At 36.5% G+C, this 23,446-nt stretch overlaps 3 protein-coding genes across 3 annotated transcripts in view; 1 reads left to right on the top strand and 2 right to left on the bottom strand.

Moving 5' to 3' along the window:
• Positions 1-12,518, bottom strand: part of LOC106170837 (uncharacterized) — a 67,551-nt gene extending 55,033 nt beyond the window's left edge. Inside the window, exons 1-5 of the mRNA XM_087007340.1 lie at positions 12,509-12,518; positions 9,697-9,933; positions 7,765-8,049; positions 4,986-5,231; positions 79-313 (exon numbers count right to left, since the gene is read on the bottom strand). Coding sequence (XP_086863466.1) covers positions 79-313; positions 4,986-5,231; positions 7,765-8,049; positions 9,697-9,933; positions 12,509-12,518 — 1,013 coding nt within the window. The remainder of the gene's footprint in view (positions 1-78; positions 314-4,985; positions 5,232-7,764; positions 8,050-9,696; positions 9,934-12,508) is intronic.
• On the top strand, positions 959-4,722 carry LOC106170852 (uncharacterized). Its single transcript, XM_087004992.1, has 5 exons — positions 959-1,115; positions 1,572-2,025; positions 2,781-2,941; positions 3,629-3,656; positions 4,079-4,722. The coding sequence occupies exons 1-5, from the start codon at positions 1,010-1,012 to the stop codon at positions 4,650-4,652; spliced, it is 1,323 nt and encodes a 440-aa protein (XP_086861118.1). The 5' UTR covers positions 959-1,009; the 3' UTR covers positions 4,653-4,722.
• A 513-nt stretch (positions 12,519-13,031) lies between the features above and the next one.
• The window catches only part of LOC106161264 (uncharacterized), a 298,900-nt gene continuing 288,485 nt past the window's right edge, over positions 13,032-23,446 (bottom strand). Inside the window, exons 257-271 of the mRNA XM_087004995.1 lie at positions 23,305-23,421; positions 22,464-22,627; positions 21,718-22,116; positions 21,338-21,485; positions 20,920-21,090; positions 20,446-20,589; positions 19,689-19,858; positions 19,221-19,425; positions 18,623-18,670; positions 17,766-17,853; positions 17,303-17,503; positions 16,701-17,042; positions 16,268-16,420; positions 15,940-16,063; positions 13,032-15,157 (exon numbers count right to left, since the gene is read on the bottom strand). Coding sequence (XP_086861121.1) covers positions 14,450-15,157; positions 15,940-16,063; positions 16,268-16,420; positions 16,701-17,042; positions 17,303-17,503; positions 17,766-17,853; positions 18,623-18,670; positions 19,221-19,425; positions 19,689-19,858; positions 20,446-20,589; positions 20,920-21,090; positions 21,338-21,485; positions 21,718-22,116; positions 22,464-22,627; positions 23,305-23,421 — 3,182 coding nt within the window. The 3' untranslated portion in view covers positions 13,032-14,449. The remainder of the gene's footprint in view (positions 15,158-15,939; positions 16,064-16,267; positions 16,421-16,700; positions 17,043-17,302; positions 17,504-17,765; positions 17,854-18,622; positions 18,671-19,220; positions 19,426-19,688; positions 19,859-20,445; positions 20,590-20,919; positions 21,091-21,337; positions 21,486-21,717; positions 22,117-22,463; positions 22,628-23,304; positions 23,422-23,446) is intronic.

Below are 23,446 nucleotides of genomic sequence, written 5' to 3'. Positions count from 1 at the left end.
AAATCTTTCCGCGTGTCAGACGTAGGTCATAAACAGTTTATTCTCGAACTGCGGTGCCATAATTGCAGCTTAGTTTACCTTTCTGGTGTGGGAGATTTCTCTCGCTTCACAGCAATGACACTAACGCTGACATTGTAATACACTGAGCCCTCTGTACTGCTCGCTGTTACAGTGAAAGCACCGCCATCTGAAGGTTTGGCTTCTTTAATGGTAAGGGTGTACTCGTCTTCCATCTGAACAATTTCAATTCTCTCTCCGTCAGCGAACAATGGATCTCCGCCCTTAAACCACATCACCTCGGGCTTCGGCACACCTGGACAGAAATATACATAGTAAATAAAACAAGAAAATTAAGAAAAATAAGACGTCTTTCTATAAACAAAATATTTTATAACCTCCTTTACAAACATTTTATAGAACTGGTTTGGGCTATTATTTTCCTGAAATAGGCTAGGGAAATGACGACAGCTTTAGGTCGGTGCAGACCACTTTACTCATTGGGACATGCAGTATTACTACGAGGGGTAGGCCTATAGAAAGAACGGCATGTCCAGAGTTGTGGAGCATCTTTCCATCTGATGGCACTTATACTACTACTGTGATCCGCTCACATCTCGTAGAAAAAAAAAAGGGGGGGGGGAGGTAATCTAACTGACTGGAGGTGCATGTGTGTTTATGTATATAGACCTATAGGAGTATATATGTAAAGTTAATATATTACATGTGTAGTTAAATGTAAGTTAAAAGATTAAAAACACTGAAAATGTGCTCCCTAGCAAGTTAATAATATCTGGAGCTCTTCAGGGTTAAATATAAGGTTGTTACTTTCCGTGTCATCTAGACCTCTATTTAAGTATCAATACCAATTCAACTCTTGCCCTTAAACTTTGATGCATGCCTGCACATGGCGTCTTTCTCAGTGTGGGCGAATATTATCATATAATATTTGGAACCCGGCCTAATTATTCACCACTGTCATTTAAGACCCTATTAAGGCAGAAGTATCTTTATGGCGAGTTTCAAGTTTTCACTCGTGGTTTTCTTTCTGCTCGCGGTGAAAGATGTACAGTTACAGAGAGTTCCTGTTCCGGCTGTCTCTGTAGTTCCCAGCGCAGGTAAGTAAAAATTAGATTGTGGTTTCTACTTATTCTTTGAATGGGCGAATTCATCTCGGGTTCCGGAACTCGGACGCAAACTAAGACGAAACTGCACCTTTTGGCTCTCAAATTTACGCTACAGCTTGCAAATAAGTAAAATGTATATAGTAATGTACAATACATATTTATTTTGACCATGAAAAGACTCGAAGTCGCGCCTGTCAAAGTTTTAAACGTGAAATAAAGATGTAATTTCCTTCTTGTTTTCGTTTTTTAATGTACGTCTGTATTTAGATACTTACAAAATATCTACCATGGATCGTTTAAAGTCGTCTTTGCATTTTTATTTGTATTTCTTTTAGTCTTCTTTTTTATTTTCAATTTTTTTAAATGCACATCTGTGTTACGATACTTACAAAAATTGATCATGGATCGCTCAAATAAGTCGTCATTTGCAATTTGTATTTCTTGTAGTTCCCAGAACGTGTGGGGAGGTGCAAAGTCATTTTTCTGGCGACAAGTTTAAGGAAGGTGTCTATACCATCGACCCTGACGGCCCCGGGGGAGAGGACCCGTTCCAAGTCACTTGTACGACCAGAGGTGACTTATCGGGCCAGGGCGTCACTCTCATAACACACCAAGGGGGCAAAACGCCACGACCTATAAATTTTTATGACGAAGGTCGTCATACACATGATATTACATTTACATACAAGCCAACATTGGCGCAAATTGAAAGTCTCATTAAGGTCTCCAGTAAATGTCGACAATTCGTGCAGCTTCACTGTCATCATGCGTATAATTTCCACTCGGGCTCAGACCATTGGTGGGTGTCTCGGCAAGGATGGAATATGACCAACTGGGGTGGGGCTCCGACCAACAGCTCCCAGTGCGCATGCGGCGTGCAAGGCCGGTGTGATAAATCAGGGTTAGAAACGTTTTCTTTTAATCATATAATAGAAAAAAACTGACTTACTCACTTATTTTCTCTCTCTCAATTACTTCCAATTTCTTGGGACCCATTCCCAATTAATGGCGTTCAGCAGTGTACATTAAAGCAAGAGATTATACACGTACGTTGGAAACAAGAGGAAGTGTGTGTTAATCTGTTCATTTGATTGCAGTCAGCGAGAGAGTCCATACGGAGTTGGATCGCTCTACGTAGTACGATAGTTTTATTGGAAAATAGCTCTAGTGTTTTGGGTATTGTTCCAGGTCCGTAATCAGCAGTTTCAAAGGGAGGTTCTTTACTTAAAAAGTGTAATTTTTACCGTGAAACCTTCGTATATAAAGATCAATTTCTGAGCAGACCTTTTCCCGGCAAAAATGACAATTCGTTCAAAGCCCCCGAACTCTCCCCTGGGTACAGGCCCGTGTCCTTTATATATATATATTTTTTTCTATCTGCGCTGAAGTTTTGCTTGTCTCACAAATCAACCCTTTTGGGGTATATGTTGCCGTGGTCTCATGGCCAACAACAATGCACGAAGAGCAACGTAAATCAGTAGAAAATTGATGTTTGATTGAGAACATTGTGCTGTATTTTTTTGCTGTTTGTTTGCATATTTTAGACGGAAATGTAGGCGAGGGTATTATGTATGGAAAACAATATAAGTCTGTAGAAAAATTGATATTTCATTAAGGACATTATGCTGTTTTTTTTTTTTTTTTTTCATAATTTAGAAGGGATTGTAACTGCAACATAAATGATTATGAATGGCGAAGCGACGAGGGGTACCTGGACGATAAGCGCTATCTACCAGTGAAACAAGTGTCAGTCAGAGACGTGGATGGTGAAGAAGAGATAGCATCCTTAATGGTGAAACCGATGGAATGCTATGGGGGTAATAAAATATAATAATTTTATGCTAAGACCAACATAATATGCAATCCTAATATAATTCCACTCCAAAAAGAATATGAGAACGACGCTGACTTAGCCACATTTGTTCCGTGATATCAATTTGATTGGCAAACACATATTTCTAGGTTGTAGATATTTTAAAATAGGCCTACTAAGGAAAATGATAACTTGTAACCGCTAAAACAACATGACTTTTTTTTCATTTTCATCCCCTCTAATGTACAGGTGTTATCCCCAATCCCACTTATTTCAAACAGTTTTGGTTTATTTAAATGGGTGCGTTAGTATAGTGCGTTGTATTCATATCTAATATTAGATTTCTCAATATTATGTGCTGATGTCTAATATGTCTCGTTAATGTTTTTCAAACGATGTAAAAGCTAATAAGAATAGCTACATTAGTTATCAAATCGGCCTGTTAACTAGAAGATTAATTTTTATGCCATGTTTGTTCTAAAATGACGTGAGGTGTATCTGGTTTAGTTTTTCAGAAAAGAAAGTATGTATAGCATTTCCGAGTTTGTACTTCAAAGATGCGATTGTCGGTACGTAGTGGAAAATTGTTGAAAATACTTGGAAAATATTTCATATTCCAACATTTCATTTCCAATCGAGAGGAAAAACGAGTTTTTTAAATATGTAATCCTTTTCTATTGTTTTTTTACAGGCCTTATAAACGGACAGGCGACAGAACGGTACGTTATAATCACGCTTATTTTATTCATTAAGAGGCGAATTATTAACACTAAATAAAACGGACTTTAATCGCGCTTTCGACACGTTTTCTTCATGCCCAAGTCAACTTCACCCTGTCCATTCATTTAAAATATTGAAATCAAACGCGTTTCTCGGATCATTTGTTCATTACCGGTGATCCACTTCAAAATACATTATCATATCTTGCCGTTATCATGCTCCACACATGATATCGGATTTCGTTTTTTTTTTTAATTTTGCGAGTGGTGTTTATAAGATTTTTTGAAAGCTTGGAACACAAAAATTATCACTTTATTTGGATACAATATCCGCTCCATATCCTGTGCTTTTAACATACAATTTGGCGGGTAGAACTTATTTTTTTCGAGTTATCAATTTCTTGTACGTCTGCTCCTTACAGATGTCAGTGCAGTCTCCATGCCGAAGAGAAAGCATCAACCACAACGGGACCCTTGCTTCTTCAACTTCCAGATCTCGTCTACGGGCAGAGCCGAGATGACCTGTGGATTGATGACGGCATCCGAAACCAGAAAATCACCGACGTCTATCCAACTTTCTTCAAATCCAAGAAGCGGCGTCAGCTATTCCCCTGTAACAACGTTAACACTGGCGTCACCCCTGAGTGCTCCAACGTGCTGCAAAGATGCCCAAAGGACTGTGAGCGCCTGGCAAAGTTAAAGCTTGCATCCATGTCTCTATCCTCCAAGGTGCTCTCGGGAGGCGCTATGAAGCCATTGGGCCAAGTCATGTGCGAGAACGCAGGAGCAAAGTTGCCTTCCCCTGGGCGTCGTATCGTGGCTTTCTATAAGACAGCAACTGCCTGTGGCTCTGTCCATAGTTCCACCCACGTGTTCCCAGATGCTCTTACCTTATGTTGCCATAAGTTCACGCTGCCTTTCTCTAACCAACCGTACAATGTATTCAATGAGAATTGCACTGCTAACGTCAACCTTAACTCGTTCATCGGCCAATAATTTGATTGTCGCTGACATAAATATTTGTACTAATTTAATAACATTTGAATAAATAACCGATTGTCAAAAATACTCGTCTTTGTGCATGGTATTATTGCAGGTACAAATTATTGGTTACAGGGTTTTCAGAAATGTAGGGGGTACACAGTCGTGCAGTCACAAGAATAGAAAATAGTATCGTCTCGCTACGGCCTTACGTATATGCAAGCATGAAACATCAAGAAAGTTATGCTCCTAGATTCGCCTATGGCACCAGTATTGACATAGAAAATGGGTTTTGGATATCATTTAATAAAGGCAATAGAAAAAAAAAATAATTAAAAATTGACGTACCGGAGATCTTGCAGGTGATTGTGATGGTCTCCCCTTCATTGACAGTAATGTCATTTGGTTTCTCGACAAACTGTGGTGCCGCCACTGGTTTCTTCCCAAGCTGTTTTCTGAGTTCCTCCTCCTTGGTTGATTCTTTGTCATGTTTCTCAGCCTCCTCCTCTTCTTCTTCTCCGATGATTGACAGGGGGCGGGACTTAAAAGCGATTTTCTCATCAATGGAAATGTCCTTGTGTCTGTCTTTGTCAACTGAAGATAATTAAAAATGATATTAATTTAATCATTGTTGTGAGCAATTATTGATTAAACATTTACCAATACTAACACGAGCTACGACTCTGTTGACATGTACTTGACCATTATTTCATTTATCAGTATGAAATTTCAATCCGATTCCAAAGCCAAAACAACCAATACTTGCAGTCATGAAAAGGCGGCTAGTCCAAACAATATCAAATTTAGATATGCTATCAGCACGCATCGTGTGTTGTATAGAAAAGTTTTTTAATAAAGCAGAAATGAACTGACGGTCTTATCGTTTTCTTTATCTGTCTATCCTAGATGCTTACTTCAGGCCGCTGTGTTTCCGTGAATTGACAGTACAGTGTAATAACCAGATTTATGCAACTTTCTAGGATATAGGAAAGGCGCACATGTTCAACGCAATGGGTTTTTATACCATAACATAATTCAGTTATACTGATAAGTCCCACTGCTTGGCAATCTTTTTAGATAAATCAGAACTGATAGGAAAAAAACCTCAAGGCAATTTTCACTCATAAATAGAATATCATTTCAGTGTATGGCGTTTGCAGAGAAGTGCCGATCACTAAGCAATATCTTGCGAAAATAAATGTATATATATATTTGAACCTATCACTTTCTGGAAGACGTATGTTTTAGTGTGTTTATTTTCATTGCATTATGGGACCTATTTTTGTGGCTGTTTTTCAGTCAAATCCCCTCCACAGCTAGGAAAGTTCAGCGCTGATTATTTGGAAAGAGGCCACTGAAATCTCTGAAGGCATCCTCCAATTAGTAGGGTATGGCATTTTGTGCAGTAGAAACTATTACTAGTATGCTTTGTACACTGAGCCGCAATTTAGGGAAATGTTCTACATGTATCTGGATATTTAGTTGTTATCAGAATAAAAATATTGGGTTGATCAATAAGCTATTCTAATATCTATTTGCTAATATTTTTAAATCACATTTTCTCTTTACTAAGACCCTTTATATCATTGAGTTCCATGGCCAAATGACGAAGCCTGTAACTGCATCAACATCAATCATGTTGAAAAAGAGCACCACTGGCCACCGCCGTGTCTTCCTGTTGCAGGTGGTAAGCGTGCCTTGATGATCCATGTCAAAAGCATTTACCCTCTGACGCTGGATTTTATAATTCCAAAGGTATGAAATAATGTTAAAACAATAAAATATGCATGTTCCTTTATATGACATATGGTTTTAGCACTGTTTGCCGTTTATTAAAAATTTTGCATCTTGCCTTTTTTTGTTTTGAAAACACATAAACGGCATTTGCGAATCGAAAACACAGGGTTTTGAATATGACAGAAAACTAAGATTGAATGCTTTCACGCATACGCGTATACTAAGCAGTGTTATGCTCTTGGTGATAAAATGGCAAACAATATAGTTATACATCCCGGGGACAAATTTGAAAAACAGAGATGTGATTTGATGTCATCTATTTTCAGTCATTCATATCCCCATAATGATGCAGTCATCACAAAATCTGAGTTTGAACTTCCCTTGTAGGATATATGACTAACAAGGTACCTGAAAGAAAGCAGCTTTGACAGCACCGACGCTTTTATTATTATAATAACCCAGGTGAGTTTAAGGGCTCCACCAGTGTTTAATCGCCAAGGGTTGCAATTATATATATGGGGAGTATCCAAACACGTAAAAATAATTTAATATGTTAAGACATATACCTCAGTACTCGATGCGCAATGAGATTTATTAAATTCGGCCATGATAGCGCAGCTTTATTGTAAGATAACCTTGTTGATTAAAAGAATATAAACATGAGATTTTGGTTCTTCTCCACACGGGAGGAACATAACAAGCTTTGGTAATATGAAACGACCGCGATGTGATATTTCAAGCCCAGTGTGCGCAAAAGAGTGGCATTTAAGATGCACGATATGAATACACCCGAAGAGGAAAGAAAAAAGGAAAAAAAATGTTAGGGCATGATGCGCAGGTCTTGTGACTCCAGATGAGATTTATGGTATTTAATATATATATCTGGTAGTTTTCATGATTAAACATAATAATGAAATATAGATTAATTACCATTAAAACCATTTGCACAATTTAGCAGTAATAATTAATAAAAGATCAAGACATGGTCTATTATCTGCTTCTGCTTTTTTTTTTTTTTTAAGAGAATTTGGAAGGTAGGATTTGGTCGAGTGCTCTCGTTTAGATTTTCGAGATACCGTAGCTGATACAGGTGAAGGAAATATGTTTTTCAGGTGTTTGTAGGCGTTCAAGAAATGAGAGAATGGCACACATCTCTTGCTATATTCATTTCAAAGACCTTTTGTAAATATAAACCGATGCATTTTTCCCATATTTTTTTCAGATATGTGTAGCTGCTGTTTAGTTTCCAACTTTGTATAGACTCATTAGCTGTCTTAAGGAAATAAAAATTATCTCTTAAACATGAATCATTAAAATAGTTCTGTATTTAACAATGCAGTGCTGAGAACAGAAATATATTTTTAAAACTTTGTTTATGTTCTTTCCTTACCTTTAACCAAGAGATATGCCGTTGTGGAGGCCGTTCCCTCAGTGTTCTTGGCAAGACACTTGTAGGCTCCTTCATCTTTGGCAGATATGTTCTCGATAAGCAGGGATATGACTCCATCATCGTGAAAATTGAATTTGTATCTTGGGTTTTCGGTTATATCCACTTCATCTTTAAACCATCTGATCTCAGGTCGGGGAAATCCGACGACCTGACATTCGAAGCGTTTTGTTTCCCCAAGTCGCACCTCCTCCTTCGAACCGGGCATTTTGACGATGAATATCGGGGCTAAAAGAAAGCAGAAAGCAGAAACTGTTACAGGCTTTGGAAGACGGGGGAAGCGGCGCGCTAATAATCTGCCGTCTAATTAGACCTGTCTGCCTGACTATGCTTCCCCCATGACTTCTATATAACATCCAAAGTCAAGATCGTGCCAGCAGCCGAATATATTGCTCTATCTACGTAGGCTGCTTGAGTAAGAGAAGAGTTCCCGCAGATGGACCAGATCAAGTATCATACGGGGCTAATTCTGTGTGGGTTGCATGCTGATTGGTTTAAACAGACTTGAAGCTACACTCAGGTAAAAATAAAGTTTCTCCTCCAGGTAGGCACTGGTAACAACACTGTGTATAACGGGTAAAAAATGTTGTTTGAATTATCAAGTGGGTTTCAGTTTTCCTGTCAGTTTCAAGGGTTTCTTTTTCGTCAGATTAGATCGTTTTCGTAAATTTACCCATTTGGAACATTGCCAGTTATCTGCAACGCAGAAAACAATCACTCTCGCCCCCCCCCCCCCCCAACCGACCTGTCTACAATAAGGAAAAAAATAGCCATAAGAACGAACCATTTTTTTAAACTCATACAGTGATCCCATCCCTTCACAAATAATTGGGGCCATTGCAAGCACATATAAACACATCTATATCTTGAAATAGATTGCTTCTCTTTTAATTGGTTTAAATAGGCAGCTGGCTAGCACGCTGTAAACATTGCAAAACAGAAGACTACCTGTGAAAACATATGGGACCTAAATTATACGACTAACGCACCAAAACACCGTTGCTCCTATAAGGTTTTCGTGGGCGAAAGGGTTATATATCAACAAAATTAATCTGTTATCACTGCTGGACGAAACAGTGTATGACTTTCCATTTTCTCTGCCATCACCTACAGGTGATTATTGTATAAAGTAACCATCTGAAATCTTAAACAGTTGAAAATACTTAAAGTGTTGAATCACATAGTCTCTTGTGTTTTATATACGTCCTTTGGAATCTAAAAGAACTTAGGGTTTGATTTTCTAAAAGACAGTTATATAATTTGGCACCTTCATTATTAAACCCCACAAAACAGCATTTCCTCGAAACAATAAATGGACGATTTGCCGAATGTATATTCCATATTCTAACTGCAGCACAGACTTAACAGTTTTAACACACTAGAAAGTGCATGTCACTAAATGACAAGTATTCCATACCATAAATATCAGCAATTGAAATTTAAACTTAATTTTTCGTTTGTTTAAACTCTGTTTGCCACTTTTCAGAAAGCAAAATGATGCAAAACATGTCAACAGCATAAATGAAAAATTCCGTTGCAAATGGAATAGTACATAAAAGCCCCGTTGACCTTTACACCAATAATAAACAATAATTGGTAAATATCAGCTTAAGTGCGAAACAAATCAGCTTTCAGCAGGTAAAATATCGAATATTTCTAAAGTAGCTAGCTATAGAGAGAGATAGAAAAAATGAATGGTCCGTCTATCTGGGAAAGCATTGCCTTAAGACTTATTACCTGAAAACAGCTGCCACATCCTACGGGTTGGAATGTAGGTAAATCAAACATCGCCCAAAAAACACGAAACACCTGACAACTTTCTGGTGCCATATCAAAGTTTTGAATAGAATTGAAAGTTCAATGTGTAAAAGTTACCTGATTTCTTAGGTAGATTGTCTTTAGGAGGAGGCTGTTCCCCCTCTCTTCGGTGTTGCTCTCCCTCCTCTGTGCTGTTCTGAGAGGCTGGGCTCTCGGAGGCGCTGGTCTGGCATTCCTGGAGATGCTTCAGATCAGAAATGCCAGAGATGACGTCACATTGCTGCTCTAAGCCAAGAGCGGCAGATTCCGGAGCGGGGAGAGAGGGAAGGGATAAGACGGGCGATGGTGATGAACCTGCAGGATTTTTTTAGATAAAAGGATTTGAAGGTCATACTGTATGTCAAAGACACATATTATCATTGTCATTGTTTTATTTGGACTACAGTAATTAATGACTATATGTGCTTCCTAATCGTCTGCTACTTTCATATCTCAGAGCATACTGACGTGCTAATATTAGAGATTTCGCGGGTGCTTATGTATGATTTGTTATTTAGACAGTGGCCTGTAAGTTATAGATAGGATTTTAGCCTTTATAATTGCTGTATGGTCTGTCAATTAAAGTTTGGAGAGAAGTTTTAATAAGAATGGATGTGCGCGTGGGATAAGAAATGGATGACATTTTTCTTGCTGAAGTAATTGCAGTTACGCAACTACACTGGATGTTTATGTTCGATTCATGTTAAAGTTGGCTAAGGATAATTACGTCTATGCCAATCTGCTTCAAAAGGCCTTTCACCTTCTTCTGTGCAATGTCATGGAAGAATTTAGAGAAAAAATACATATTAGGGGCTAATTTCGTGCTTAAAAATAGGGTTTATCGAGTCAAAGCGGTAAAACTATCTCGACAGATAACTTCACCAGAAAGACCAGCTGCAATAATTCAATCAAGTAACATAAGGTTACTGCCTTAGAATTATGTCCTGGATGTAGTGCTGGAGTTCTGATCCGTGACACGCACTAACAGGAAGAATCTTTTTGAATGTCAAAATAACCGTCAAATGATTTAAACGTGTTCAAGGGCTGTGCCACGTTAGCGGTATGTGCTGTGCGTTGAAAAACCGTAATCCATCATCACCAAGGTAACCATTACTAACGGGACGGTAATCCAGACGATGTTTGGGGAAAATCCAAATATTTTAAAGGAGACTCGAGAGGAGCTCAGTTCAAGTGCACTGATTGATTGAAATAGATTGAAATAGATCGTGCTTTAATTGGTATAAGTCAATCCTTGGTCAGTCTTATACTTAACATGATAGCCTGAATATCTTAATTCATAGGAATAGCTGCGTCTATTTTTTTCTTTTTCCTTCATTCTGTTCTTTATTAATTAATTCTTAATCCATTCGGATAAATGGTGCTGAAGATCCCTTTTATTCGTTCTTTAAACACTTCTTGAGATTTCAGTGGATTTCAAATTGGTTTTTATCCATAGATACAGTGACGGTGCTGTTCAAGTAGGTGAAATATTTTATCAATTCAAAATGATTTCAAATTAATTAATTAATTAATAAAAGAAACTAAAAATTAAAAAATAAAAAAAACTATAAGAACTGTAAGTGTGTGTGTGTGGGAGGGGGGGGGGGGGTCTCGGGATATTTGACACCTACAGTTCTTTGGAACTCCAGAATTCAAAGCAACGGACACAATCAACAATTGTGCCTGGATGTGCACATCCTTACATGGTGCTGCTTAATGTGCTTTTAGTGGCCTTAATATCTGATTTTTCTTATACATGCTGCTGAATGGAACCAGGGAGTTTATATTATATTTTCCATTTACTTTTATAAACCAGAATGATTATAAAACAGTAGTGTAGGAAGCAACTTTTAAGTGTGTGTAGTAAAAAAAAGTAGCAATGAAGGAAAGGGGGATGACTACAAATACTATATACTCTCTGCTCAGTCGGAAGATCCTCATACTTTTTCACGGGATAAAGAACGCTAACCAACCGGTGTCAATGAGAAACTTGGTTATAAATGACACGTGTCTAAGATTTTGATTTTAAATCAGTCTGGATAACAGTAACTTAATTCCTGTGGAGGTGAATATATGAAGAAAGTGGAATAATTTAATCACATTAATTTCCCAAAACTAATACTTACTGACAATTATTAACGAAAATGAGCTAATGGTGCGTCTAAGCGAGACGGGAATATTCAAAGAACAGAACAGAGGGTGGGTGGGCGGAAAAAGAGCACCCCTTCTTTTTTGCTCATCATCCTAGACGCACATTTTGAATAAAATTAAATATTGGCCTCTTTGCAACCCCAATAATCAAAATACGTGCACTACTTTTTTTTGATATTTATTTTTTATGCTATAACATTAAGTAATTTTAATTAATTCTAATTTATTTAACATAATCTAATGCTATATAACTAACACTATTCCTTTACTAGAGGCACCTTTCAATAAAAGCGGCCGTCAACAGCCAAATTTCGAACACTATATTTGTGTTTGTCCTTTACTTATCCTTTCGCTTGGGTTAATGAGGAGACATTAATATTATTGATTAAAAAACTAACCACTTTTCCGTCAAAAACTTCTGAGTTTAAGTTAATCCTTACGTTTGTCATCTCAATTTTTCATACCATCGTTACAAAAAGCATCATTGTGATCAGTTATAATTGTGATTAAAATTGCTTGTTGCCTGTCACCTGCATTCATATTTTTTTAATATCCTATGAATGCATCACAAAAATATGGTAAAATATATCCAATGAAGTTTGCAGTTTTTGTAAGAGACTCGTATTATGATTTCTAAAATTATATTATTAATTCATATAACGTAAGTCATTTTTGTTTTGAAAGGGTGGGGATGCCATGTTCTATTAATTTCTTTCCTTTTGAGATGAGGTTATCTTACAGAAGGCCATCTGCGCTGATTAGTGATAGTATTTGTTAGAAAGAACAGTGCCTGGGTTGTCTTTTCTGGTTAAGAAGTGCCCCCAAGTTAATTTTTAAAATAGGGTGTGGGGTGGATAAAGGGTGCATAGTACTTCTTGGTGACGATGATGATGATGATGATGATGATATATATATATATTTTAGCTGGAATTCTATTTTTCAGCATGTCATGGGCCATTCAACCCAACCGTCAGAATTTAGATAAGCAATTCCCGTCTCTAGTGTACACTAGTAACTGTGGAAAAGAGAGGGTGTTGTGCATAGAATGTGGTTTTCAAAACACTTGCTCCTGCCTTGATGCCCAACGTTTAATTTTTTTAAATAGCAGTAAATATTAATTAATTAAAGCCCAATCTTTTGGACAAAGTATTCATTCTCTTTTTGTTAAGATACTGTATTTTATATTTTCAGATCTTTATAACATTGGCAGATTTTGAAAATCACATAAACTGTGTTAAAAAGTCAGAAAAAGAACACAATCCTTTTACTTTTATATATATAATTTATTGATAGTACCAAAGAAGGATTCAGTTTGATGCAGAGCAATGCAGTGCAGGTAAAGCTAGAAAGTAAATAAAAAGCACAAAATATTACCAACAAGTAACACTGCAGAAACTGAGTACAATATATAAAACAATACACAATAAATTTCCAATAATTCTCCTCAAGGAACCTAGTCACTGTGGGGTTATTCTCCTTTCTCAAAAACACATCTAAACACAGGTTTCACAACTCACTTTATCACCATCACCTGTATAGTGTGTTTGAGCAACATGATAAAAATGTCCTTTTTTGTTTTTCACTTGGTTCAATAAATTACACAAATTATGCAGTCACAGCCTCCACTTATCACACTATCCAAATCTATGTTTACAGGCCATATATTTAATATCTATATAATACTTGCACTTTATTTCTACTGGCTTTATTCTATACCTTAAAGTAAAATTATAAATATAGCACAGATGCTTAAAATTTCCATACTACTTTACAGTCTGTGTTTGGCTATGGAGAAATCCTGCACTGCAAATGGTGTATAATACAACTAGTCTAAGCTCTACTTTACACTGTACAGCCCAGGCTCAGGGTAACCTGGGGAGAAAAGTTTAACCTTGCGATTAACCCCTTCCAAACACTTTGAGAGGGTCGGTCCAGAAAGGGTTAATCTATCAAGGCCTTAATGAAATCTAAACAAGCACATTATTATCTTTATTATCATTGTTGCATATTTTTTTCAACTGTATTGCATAGTACGGCATTGCTAGTTTTGCATTATTACTGCATAGAAAAAAATGAAACTAAAACAATATTCTCTACTCCTCTTAACTTTATCATCATGACAAATGTGCGATTTATTTCTGCTTTTTATTTTCTCAAGGCACATTATATGGCCATGACATCCATCTCTAGAACAGGAGGCTGGCTAAAAGTCGTGATATTACATTTATAATGTCACATTCTGGCTTGTGAGAATGGGGATTTGAGTTAATTCCTCAACATGCCAATTGTACTACTTTAGTTAGACAATGTAGCCAACCTATATAATGTCACCAATAACAGACCTTTTTACACACCACATGATCTTGATATTGTGGCACAAATACACACCACATGAAATCTGTTTTGATGTACAATGATTGGGATTCTTTTCAGGGTAAAAAAGATAAAAAGAGTGACTGTTTAAGCCACTGATTCTTGTAGTTGATATTTACATTTTTAAAGATGTCTTTATTACTGTAGGGCATTTATGTAAGCATGAATTCATACACCAGATAGTGGGATTTTGTCACCATCTACTCTCTCCACCTAAGTGGTGACAGGAGACAGCAACTTGGTCACGCAGTAACTAATAATAGAACTCATGAAGACACAAAGCAACATAGCTGACTTGGTTATTAACTTAATGGCGTGATCCTGGAAGTTGTTTCACTTTCAGATCAGCCTCACACGAAGAAGCTTCACCAGTTGCCGTGACAACCCTACACTCATATTCGCCACTGTCACTGGGAGACACATTACGAATAATCAAAGAATGTGCCCCACGGCTGCCATCTTGAAACTGAAAATGAGGGTCATCACGAATCTCCTTACCATCTTTGAACCAGTGAACATCTGCTTCTCGTGTCCCAGTTACAACTTTACAATCAAATCTTGCACTGTCCCCAACAAATGCTGTGCAGTCACTCATTTCTTTAATAAACTTGGGAGCCATTTTCCTGACACCCAATTCCTCTTCCTCTTCCATTTCTCTAGCTGCAGTTGATTTCTTCACCATTTCTTCCACCTTTTTGGGAACAGAATAAGAAGTAGTTGTGAACGAGTTGTTCTCATGGTTGTTTGGACTTTTCTCATGCTTTGTCATTCTGTTAGAGGCTCCATGCAGAGTTGAGTCAACAGAAACAGCATGCCTTGATCCAATAACACCTTTCAAATCATGCTGGTTATTTTCCACATCATTTCCATTCATCTCCTCTTTCAAGACAGGCTCCGATTGCACACGGTCCTTGGCAGTGTCCTTGCTGTCCCCAGTCTTCTTTTTCTTGCCTCCGCCCAAGGATTTCTGTAATGATGCCATGCGGCCTAGAGCTCGAATTGCATTGCCAGTTTTCTGCAAGGATAAAACACACACCAAGCGGTCACCCCATGCAGGGAAAGGAGAAAGCAAATGGGAATGTTTAGAAAACAGAACAAGGGGAGGATAAACCTCATCAAGTCATACCAAGGTATTTGTAAACCTAGACAGGTACTTATCACTCAGAGGGTATCATAAGAAACTTCACATGTGAGGGCAACTTGGATTGTACAAAGGGTAGATTTCACCTCAGTTCATTACCTTTTTTGTCATTCGAAAATGGAAAATCATTACTAGGTACTATAACAGGTTATTTTTCACTCTGGTCCAGATAAAATGACACGATATTTGACACACAAGCCTTTAAGAAATGGGGAATCCAATGGCAATTTGTGGAAATTATTATCTGTAAGTATGGGATTTATGCTTAAACAGGAAAGAAAAAGTGCTTGCAATGCAGATGGTCTATTAAGAAAAATGGGATCAACATGCTTTAAAGGATTTATTTCTAAATTTACAGCTTCAAAAGTCGAACTTTCAGGACAGATCTACTACTGCAATTCTAAGCTGTTCTTAGTTTCTTTTTGTATAGCACTACAGAACATTAAAGCTTTCACACATGCTAAAATAACTCTCAGACAATGTACTTGATATTTTAGATAAAAATTATCTACTTAAAGTCTTATGAAACTAGCAAAGAATACCGTCTTTCATATTACTCTATATTCAACAATCTTATCATATCATTCTACATTATGTATTGTTCTATTCTTAGTGTACTTAAAGATGGAATATTCACAAATACAACTGACTCTTACCTGCCACTTTCTTCTGGCCAAGAAGCGTTTGAGTTTTTCTTTCTTTAATTTCTTGGTTCTCATAGATTTTAAATCCTGAGCTAACCATGGATGGTCAATACACTGGTGAACTGACATTCGTTTTCTAAAACCAAACATACATGTGTGTTACTTATTAAAAAAAGAGATGAAATGAATTGTTAATTAAAAGTGACCAAATTTTATGTCCAGAATATAATACTGCATTACCCATATACGAGTCTGATGAGTCTTGTGAATAAGAAAGATGGCTAAGAAAAGTTGACAGATTCTAAAATATGTAGGTGTAATGTACTAGTTTTCCACTCACTCTGGTCTCTTGAGCAATAGTTTTGTAATGAATTCTTTGGCATTATCGGAAATTTCATCAAAGGAGTCATCGTCAAAGTCCCACTCTGCCCTGGTGACACTGGCCAGAGTCTCGGCATCATTGTCACCCATGAAGGGAGACAAGCCAGATAACCTGGAATATTGAGAGAAAGATTTATAGTCAATTGTTAATTCCAACATTTGTATTATTCTCCTTGTCAATTGAGTACATCAGTTTCACTGTACTTCACCCTTTAAAACTTTTCCATCTACTAATATATCATAAAAAGCAAAAGGGGAATGGAAAATACTGTGGAATAACTCATTAACTAAATGAATGATCAGTTACAACTCTACACTCACAGGATCTTTATATATTGTGACATTTTTAAAAATCAAAACTAAAAAGACAGGAAACACCAGGAGGTACTTACAAAATGTAACAGATAACTCCCACGCTCCACATGTCCGTGGCAGGTGTCACATGATCATAGCTGATCACTTCTGGTGCAATGAATTCTGGGGTCCCAAACAGCACCTTGAAGCACTCATTCTGATCATAGGGCCTAGCCAGGCCAAAGTCAATAATCTTGATCTGGTTGCTGTGTTTGTGAATACATAGGATGTTCTCTGGTTTTAGATCCAGATGGAGTATGTTTTGTTCATGCATGTGACGTACGCCATCACAAATCTGACGCATGAAGTGGATACAGTCTTTCTCTGTGAGTTCAAAGTCATCGTCAATGATCCTTTCAAACAACTCTCCTCCTCCAATGCTGTAAATGATGATATGTTGAGAAAATTAAATATGTGGCAAAGTAAAATGTTGTAATCACAAGACATGAGTATGGGATAACAAAATATAGGTGATTTCAAACACTGATGAAATCAATACTTACAACAATGTTGCCAAAACCATCTAAAAAGATGACTTAAATGAGAAAAATAGCTACACTGCTGTCCTTATATCTTCAAGTTTATAGTTCCAAGAAAATCAACTGCATGACATATAATTAAATCAGAAAGGAGAACTTACTATTCCATAACCATGATCATTCTCCTGGCTTCTTCATAAGCATCCCAAAGCATGAGAAGTTTGTTGTGTTTCAGTCTGTTCATGATGTTCACCTCCTGTTTGATGTTTTCCTTCTCACTTGGGCGACACTTGATGAATTTAGCAGCAAATTCGCGTCCACTGCTCTTCTCTATCACACGGTGGACATTGCCAAATCTGCCTCTGTTGAAATGATGCATTAGATGTATTATAAAATATCAATGTGTAATACAAATGAATAAGATTCTATCACCTTAAATTTTTATGAATACCCTTCCCTGTTAATCTCAGATATTTATGGAGAATACATGAGTATCATTACTGCATGTTAAATCCAGTGGATTGGCAAACAGTCCATGAAATTACTTTGGAACACAGTCCATTTATTAAAATATCTCAGTTACTATTTAGGAAATTGCAGTACAAATTGTTTGAGCTAACTTACTTTCCAAGCTCCTCAAGTGTTTCGTAGCTGTCAGAGAACTTCCGACTGGCATCAATTACAACCTCCCTTGGTTCAAATGGAAGTTCATCTAAAATATCAACAACAAAATCTTCAAAACTCAACATTTTGTATTTGATTTTCATTTACTCAAATTTAATGTAAAAGTAGGCACTCAACACATGAAGAGATTAAATCACTCTACAACTTCCAAAATAGTTGACAAAATACAGCAAGAAAGTGCAATACTACACATCAAAAGTGACGTAATTAAAAAACAACTTTAAGAAAATGTTCACCACTTCTTATTAGAATCATATACATGTTTTCAATGTTTATCTCATAATTTATAGGCAGTATTTTTGCATGACTTATCGTGTTATCTACAAATGATTGTATATTGGTAAAACATAGTACATAGCACATTTATATAGCTACTAAATGCACACTCAAGGGGCAGACTAAGTTAACACATGCACACCACACAAGTTTTTGGTTAAATAAATTAGCAATACAAAACACTACATGCATCTAAAATGTGAACCAGTAGCAGTACAGGAATGTGTTTTTTGATAAACTAAAAATCCTTTGTATTGTTTTCAAAAGATTTTCATTTATAACTCAGGAGGTATATGTATTAGCAAAACAGTGCCAATTTTTCAATTTTAGTAATAGTAATATGGAACTGACCATTCAACTAGCACTTTTATCTCAAATGGGATTTGTAATACAATAAATAAATAAATAAATAAATAAATAAATAAATAAATAAATAAATAAATAAGTAGACAGCTAAAATCCCTGTACATGACATTAACTGGGCCCCATCTTTATGCCAAGCACACCAGTTAGCAGTTTACCTGACAGGGACATGGATCTGCCTAGGGTGGAGAAGGAAGAGAAAAGACCTGCAAGCAAAACCAAGCAAAATGCCCAAGCATTATACACAGTATCTGTACTGCATGGAATTGGCATCAGGAATGCAAATTTTAAAAACAACATCCGGAATTTCAGGGTGTACTGAAAATTAACATCTGTCACCAGCATGGCTGTAACACAGAGTGTTTGCTGGGTGGATGCAAGTTACTCTCAGTATCCTGAAGTTCAGGGTGTGAAATATTGCATAACTATACTGTTATACATTGTATTGTTAGGTTAGTAAAACTAATTTTAGGGGTAATGTGATGTTCTAAATTGGGTGGGAGAACCTGAACTTGACTTGAAAAAAAGGTCTTGATCTCTGGAACAAATACATGCTGTTATACAAAATAAAATTGTAGAAAAAATGTAGGAATTTCTACAGGAACTAAACTATTTTAGGGTTAAAGCAGCAACTTGTTAGCAACAAGCATTTACTCTAAAATTGTATAACAAGCACATACAGCAGCTGTTATACAGTATAATGCTAATAATTATGTAATTATATTTATAGTACGTACAGATCTGCAGCACTCCTACCTTCAGATTCATATTCAGTAAAATCCGATATACAAGAAAAGTCTGAGAAGCAAGAGAAGTCTGACATGACAGACGCCCGCCTCTCAAAGGTGACAATGATGTCGGAGGCCTGACTGGGTTCACTGAGTCCATGCTTGTTTTCTGCGGACACACGGAATAGGTATTCGGTCTCGGGCACTAGGTCAGTCACACGGTAGCATGTGCTCTGTGGGAGGACAAATTGGTTGGATAATTGAAATAAATTAATTAGGTCTTTTCTGTTGTATTTTGTGGGTTACTTTCAACTTAAAAGTGTCTATTGTCAAGTTTTGACTATTTCCAGCATAAATTAAAACATCTTAGCTTCAACCATTTTTCTTATAAATGATTTTAATTCAGTTAGAAAAAAGAAGTTTTAATCTAAACTCAAGTTATGTAGCAGCATTACTGCTGAAGAATGGTGTTTAAAACAATATGACTGTCCTATACCTCACACTTGGCAGTCAGCACCTTCCAGCGCCTGTCCTTAGCTTTGCACATTTCTATCTTATAATTGGCCACAATACTTCCCCCATCAAAGGGAGGACCTGACCAGGAGAGGGTTAACTCTGTGCGGAAAATATCAGAAGCTACTGGCTGTCCTGGGGGGTCGGGGACATCTGGGGAAACAATCAAATTCTCATCATGTCTTTTTAAATTTTTTCCCAACAGAAGAAATTTTCAAGATCTGCATAAATTTGTTAAGAATTTTTATTTTTCTGTACTTTGCATTTCAGACACTGATAATTATTTTTCTTAAATATTTTTTCTTTTATTAATTTCTGATTTATCTCTTTTTTTTTACTTTTTCAGGTATTTGGTTCTTTATACAGATATTTCCTACTTGTCACTATTTCATGTTTCTTGGTGTATTAAATTCAAAATTTTAATAGCTGCATGGTTTCAATTCAGCTTGAAAGTGGTTTACTTAACTGTTTTTGAACTACAAATTGAATTTTTTACAACTTTTTGATTTCATCTAGCATCTACGTGTTTGTAATTTCTGAGCACAACATGCAAAAAAGTTGAATCAGTAGATTTCATGCTGATTTCAAAGGGAAAACAACAATAATGGCAATCTGAATACAAACCATGCAAAAATTCTCTACAAATTTAAATCTAGCAAAAATTATGCTTCATCAGTTTTATACAACATCTGCAGCTTTTGGTAATTTTTTAAAAATGGAGATACTTTCAGGCCACATACCTTCAACAGTGACTGATGCTGTGGCTTGTGCTTCACCATCTTTGTTTGCCACAACGAGGCGGTACTTCCCACTGTCTTCTGAGGTAGAGTCTGTCACTATCAGGGCAGTGCTGTCCTCTTTAACATCAATACGTACTCTTCCTCCTGATGAGGTGATACAAAAGTCATTGCATAACAGCTGAATACTTCCCAAAGCTGCCAACTGCACTCTCAATAATTATATTCAATCATTTTGCACACACAGAGAAAATGAGAAAGTTAAAAATTACTATTGTAACTATCTTTCAATAAGGATAGATTTTTAAACTGGGATTTTATCACATTGTGCAATCAATACACAAACATACACACACAAAAAAACAACTTTCTAACATAATCCATTCAAAACTTTTTGATGCTTGAAATTTCATCAGTTACAGCATAAGTAGAATGAGACATTTCAGCAAGCTTAGTTCAAAGCAATAAAATCATCACCTGTTTTCAGTTCCTCCTTGCCCTTGTACCAAGAAATCTGAGGGGACAAAAGTGAAGAGATTTTGGCCCTCAGCTGGAACTTCCTTCCCCTCTTAACAGATACATTTAGTGGTGGTTCTAGAATCTTGGGGGCACTTGCAACTGTGGGACCCTTGTCCAGTTTTCCACTGTCTGAAATTTTAAACATTATATTTTCATTTATGCAATATTCTAATAAGAATGGCATGAAAACACACAAGACACATTTCAAACAGTTCAACTAAAATCAATACATTAGTAACCGCAAATGCAGATTCAGATCAATAATACACAAGGTCTTGCTCTATTTAACAAATCAATATGTATAATTGCAATTGGTAACATATCCATCGCATATATGTTTAATACTGAATGATCTTTTATCACCCTGAGATCTTACCTTCAACAAAGAGTTCACATTTGCAATTGGCACTTCCTAGACTGTTGTTGGCTGTGCACATATATAACCCTTCATCCTCAGGGTATGCTTCCAGTATCACCAGCCTGGCAATGTTGTCTTTAAAAGAGGTCTGAAAGTACTTGGACTCCTGAAATAACAAGATTGTATCATCTTAAACAATTAGTTATGTCATTATATATTCTTTATTGTTATCAATATTTTGAATGTCCTGTGTGCATTTTCATAGTTTAACATTACTTCGCAACTACTAAACATAAAATTCAACTTATCAAGTTTAAGTAGCATGGAATGTTAATAAAATACAGTTATATATAATACTTTAATTAAAAAAACTTTATTTACAAATTGATCCAAAATACCTTGATTTCTTTTCTGTCAACACTCCATGTTATGACAGGTTCAGGATAAGCAGACACTGTACACTCTAAAACTGCTGTGTCACCCTCGGCCACTCTCTTGTCCTGGAGGGTGGAAATAAACTCTGGTACTCTCTTTCCAGCTCTCCTTGCAGCACGGACTGATTCCCCATCTTTATCTGAGTCTGTACTAGACTGGTCTCCAATAGTACTGAGATGTGGTCGTGACTTGATAAGAGAATTATAGTCAGTGTGTTCGACATCATGCAGTGGCTCCACCTCCAGGTTAACTGTGTAACTAGTGTCACCTTCACTGTTTTCTAACACAATTGTGTAACTGCCTGCATCAGTAGCCAAGGTATGTGGGATGTCAAATATAAGCATATCACCTTTCTTTGACACCTGAAAAAAGACAGTTATGTTTTACTGATTATTTATTTATATCCTGCTGACCAAGTTTTAATGACTTTAATGGTGAGAACAGAAATGTTGCAATAAATAAACATATATGGAAATATTTTGAACATGAACCATCTGTAATTTCCCCCCCATGCCTTATTAGTGAAGAGGTTTAAATTAAAAAAAACAAAACAAAACATTTATTATGTTTAAACCCCACTTAATCTAGTGAACCATCATGTACAGTAATAAATGAGGAATACCATCATTTCCAATTAAGTCTATCCACACTCAATTCTGGGATCTTAATTTTGTAAAAAAGGTGACTTTACAGTTTTGCAATATTGTACCTTAAATCTCCCTCCACTTTCAATAATCTTTCCATCTTTTTTCCACTGTACATTAGGTATGGGTACACCTGTGACTCGGCACCTGAAAGTGGCACCAGTACCCTCTTCCACACACTGAGATTTGGGAACCTCCAGGAAATCTGGTGGGAATGGTTCTCCAGGTTCTGAAACAATCACACAAACACCAGATTAGCTCCATTAAAACAACACCTTGCCCTTTGACCCCACAGCAGTAAGCAGCTGGTGGAAATGTCTACATGTAGGCAGACAGAAATTGTAGCAGAATTTTTGAAATGCCAGCAAAAATTTAGCTTATAAATGTAAGATGAAGAAAAATATTAGAAATAGGAAAAAAGCTAGCATGTGAACTACATGTTGGTTGCCTGAAACAAACTGACAAACAGCCAGGTTAACAAACAAATCAATGTCCGTCTGCCATTACCTTGGTTAGATATGCTGGAAGCATAAATAAATGGTGTTAGTAAATCTAATATGTCACAGACTCACAACTGCCAGAATTTTTTGAAATACAACAAGTAACACATTTTTTCTTGACATTGTAAAAATGGACTAACTTTTGGCAGGATTTGTTAAACAATTTTAAGAAGTATGAAAGCAATCTTCCATTTTGAATTCAGCAGCTTCAAATAATATTCCATAGCTTGTTTCTTTTTGTGGGTCTGTGAAATATTCTAAGAGAAATCTGGAAGAGATCAAATTGTTAGTAAAGGATAAGAACTAGACAAGATAGAACAAAGTAGCAACAGAATATGTCGCAGTATATATATATGTATGGTGTCACCCCTCCACCGTCAAAACTGCGCCAGAAATAATCCTGTACCTTCTTTACCTTCAAAAACGTCATCTTCTAATTCAAACTCGCTAGTGAACACTTTAGATTTGGCATCACCTGACTTAGGCTTCAACTTAGATTTGTGTTTTCTATTTCTATGAGATCCTAAATACAAAGAAAACAGAAAGTG

This window comes from Lingula anatina, chromosome 2, assembly GCF_051362555.1.
Source record: "Lingula anatina isolate TDL-2025a chromosome 2, LinAna3.0, whole genome shotgun sequence".
Taxonomy (NCBI): domain Eukaryota; kingdom Metazoa; phylum Brachiopoda; class Lingulata; order Lingulida; family Lingulidae; genus Lingula; species Lingula anatina.
The sequence above is the reverse complement of the archived record's forward strand: the minus strand, read 5'-3'. Positions and strand labels throughout refer to the sequence as shown.